At 39.3% G+C, this 3,310-nt stretch overlaps 1 protein-coding gene across 1 annotated transcript; it reads right to left on the bottom strand.

Annotated features, from left to right (window-relative positions):
* Positions 1-410: 410 nt before the first annotated feature.
* Positions 411-2,528, bottom strand: LOC107301826 (ciliogenesis and planar polarity effector 1-like; the record flags this gene model as incomplete). The annotated part of the gene is made up of 3 exons (XM_015831001.1): positions 411-573; positions 1,233-1,364; positions 2,495-2,528. Coding segments are annotated over 3 exons (329 nt in total), but the record flags the coding sequence as incomplete, so codon positions are not given.
* Positions 2,529-3,310: the final 782 nt, after the last annotated feature.

Genomic DNA, 3,310 nt, shown 5'->3' on the forward strand with positions numbered 1-3,310 from the left:
CCCTTATATGTCTTTTTGCTTGCTTGTTTTTGACAGCTGGATGCACTGCATAACAAAATTATGCCTTGAAGTCCCCATCCATCTTTTTCCTTTGAAATATCTGAGTCTACATGAGATCCAGAAGTATTATGTAGAAATAAATAAAAATGATGGCTGGAGGCTAGAAATTTCCAGTGGAACACTGTAATTTTCTTTTTTTAAGGAATTTACAGTGGGTAAATTCATGTTCTAGAATTGTTATTATTATTCATCTTCATATTTCTTCTCACACTTGACTTTATAATTGATATGCCACGTTTCTGAATAGATGGCCATTCAGATTTAGAAATACAACTTTATAACAGGGAGATTAATATTGATAAAATTCCTTCTTTTAATGTATTTTAACAATTAAATGCAAATAGCCTTACCATCTTTCTCAAATGGAATGGATTGTGCTCTTTTGCCCGTTTTTCAGACAGTGTTTGCATATATTCAGCAAGTCTCTGTTTTCGTTTTCTTTTCATCCAAGCATGTAACTCTTTTTTATCCTTCTCAGCTTTATATATCTGCTTACATGGTATATTTGAAAGACTGAAATAACAAAGTCAGAATCTATAACATTATTTTTTTTACATCATGATTCTTAACTAAGATAGGAGTAGATACCTTTAAGCATATTTTGCTACCAAATATTCAATGCCTCTAGAATCATGCAGTGGAAATGAATTATTTCAGAAGTTGGTAAGGCCATTGTTATTTAAGGGGGGGGGGGGAAACCAAGTCAAAGTAAAAATATTACAAACTGCTGTAATTTATTGGGAAAAAATATGGCTACAATTCATACATAAAGTGTTCTCCCCCCCCCCCCTTTTCTATTGTCATTCAGAGATAAACATTAGTTCCAATTATTTAACTGACTGGTGGAAATCCTAAGTGTGGAAGCTAGCAACTCTATCTGCCCATGCATATTGATCAATTCATAGTCTGTTTGTCATCAGATAGGTGAGCATCCCTATTCGGAATCAACAGCCACTACACAGTTAAAGTTGAAAGTGACTCTTTAGATATCAAGACACAAAGATAGGTGTAATTACAATGAAGCTGCTTTCTTCATGTGTATATACGTAACAAGAATAACTACAGATGGTAAATTATCAAATCTTTGCTCCTTGGTGCATCAACCTGACATTTGCAACACAGCATCATTGGTATGTAGATCAAAGTTATTAAAAGTATCAATATAATACTACCTGGCCATTTTTCTAGCTTGAGTTTCTGTAAGGCCCAGCTCTGAAGGAGAAACGCCATTCTCCACTATAAGATCATTAACAATGTCCAAAACATCACTCAAGCCAGTGATTCGAAGGCGATCTTCTGAACATCTATCAAAAAAAAATAAAATTGCTGCAAACTGGAAAGCTACTTTTAAAAATACACAGAGATCCAATAACACAATGACACTTCTAAACCTTTACATAAAAATAATAACTGAAATATAAAGACACATGCTACGAATATTCAAGTGTAGGCAAAAGATGGGTTTTAATAATTTTCTTATGCTACAGGTCATCCTTGCTTAACGTCTATTCGTTCAGTGATCATTCGGACTTACAACGGCACTGAACAAATGGTTGTTAAGGCTATTACAGTGCCCGATCAGTCACACCATCAGAATTCAGGATCTTGGTAACCAGCCCACATCAACAACCATAGCGTGGACTTCAGCTCTATCATCTTTCCTCTATCAACTCTGTCTTTTTGGCAGCCCTGCACATTTCTGTGGCCTACTCAACACCCCCCCCCCCCCGACATTTGCCATCTTCTTCCTCCCATCTCTGATTTGGAATCCAGGGCCTAGGCAAAGGCATTACCCTGGGATGCACAGGGTGAGCTCGGCAAGGCAGCAGAATCTGATCTGCCAAAGGGAACTCGCTAGGCCTTGCTGGGGAAGAGGCAGAGGGACAGAACCAGCAGACCATACAGGGCAGGAGAAGCATAAGGGCTGCTGCAGGCAGGCCTCCAATGTGCAGGTGGATGAAAAAGTGGTGGGAGCGATTTCTGATTTCCTGCCAGCTTCTCCATTGCTCCCGATTATGGAAAGTTGGAAAAACATTAGAAATTATAAACACGTGACCATGACTTGCTGCAACACCGTAATCACGAGTTGCGCATTGAGCATCCAGATCGTGATCCCATGACTGCAGGAAAGCAGTGATAGCTGGAATCTCTGAACTGATTACAAGTCCCCCTCATTCAGTGTCATCGTAACTCTGAATGGTTGCTGAACAAGTGGTTGTATCCTAAGTCAAATCTGGCTCTTCAATAAAAACTTTAGTAAATACTCTATAATCTCTATAAAAGAACTTCTTCCTATAATTTTGAAATCTGCCACTAAGTAGAGGATAGAATTTATTTTCAAAACTGGTATACTGATAGCGAAGTGGTAGGAAAGTTTCCCAATATGATTCTTCCCACTTCAGTAAATGCTTCTGAAATATTTTCTCATACATACCTCTCATCTTGCTCTTCCATTTTAAAACTAATATCTATAAAAAACACAAAAAAAAGAAATCATCACTAACTTTTAGGGTTAATAAAAATAAACCAACTTTTAGCCTGGCTTATTATATTACAGCAAAATATTAATCACTCAAAATAATATTTCCTTTCCAATCAAGTCAAAGAATGTCATGGATCACTGAGACTTCCTTATGCGATGTGCTGTAAAATAAATGGGCTGAGGCTATTACTATGACTGAGCCGTGATGGTGCAGTGATTAGAATGCAGTATTGCAGGCTAATACTGCCGACTGCCAGCAGTTTGATTCTCACTGGCTCAAAGTTGACTCAGCCTTCCATCCTTCCAAGGTCAGTAAAATGAGGACCCAGATTGTTGGGGGCAATATGCTAAATCTGTAAACTGCTTAGAGAGGGCTGTAGAGCACTGTGAAGCGGTATATAAGTCTAAGTGCTATTGCTACTTTGTTATAGTAAATATTGGCCCATAGAATTTAAAAAGCTCTTCTGTCATTTGATAAATAGACCAACCTTCAAGCCTTAATGTCAGATATCCTGTTCACAAACTGGTACAAGATCACGATTTCTCATTTGATGCTAGCAAACTTCATGTCTTCGAGACCGCCTCCTGCCACAGATTTCCTCCCACCGACCTGTACGCTCCCACAGAGTGGGTCTCCTCAGGGTGCCGTCAGCCAGACAGTGCCGGCTGGTGACCCCAAGGGGGAGGGCCTTCTCTGTGGGAGCTCCCACCCTCTGGAACGAACTGCCCCCAGAGATCAGGGTGATCCCTGATCTCCCTTCCTTCCGC

This window comes from Protobothrops mucrosquamatus, unplaced genomic scaffold (assembly GCF_001527695.2).
Source record: "Protobothrops mucrosquamatus isolate PMUCROS unplaced genomic scaffold, P.Mucros_1.0 scaffold17565, whole genome shotgun sequence".
Classification (NCBI taxonomy): domain Eukaryota; kingdom Metazoa; phylum Chordata; class Lepidosauria; order Squamata; family Viperidae; genus Protobothrops; species Protobothrops mucrosquamatus.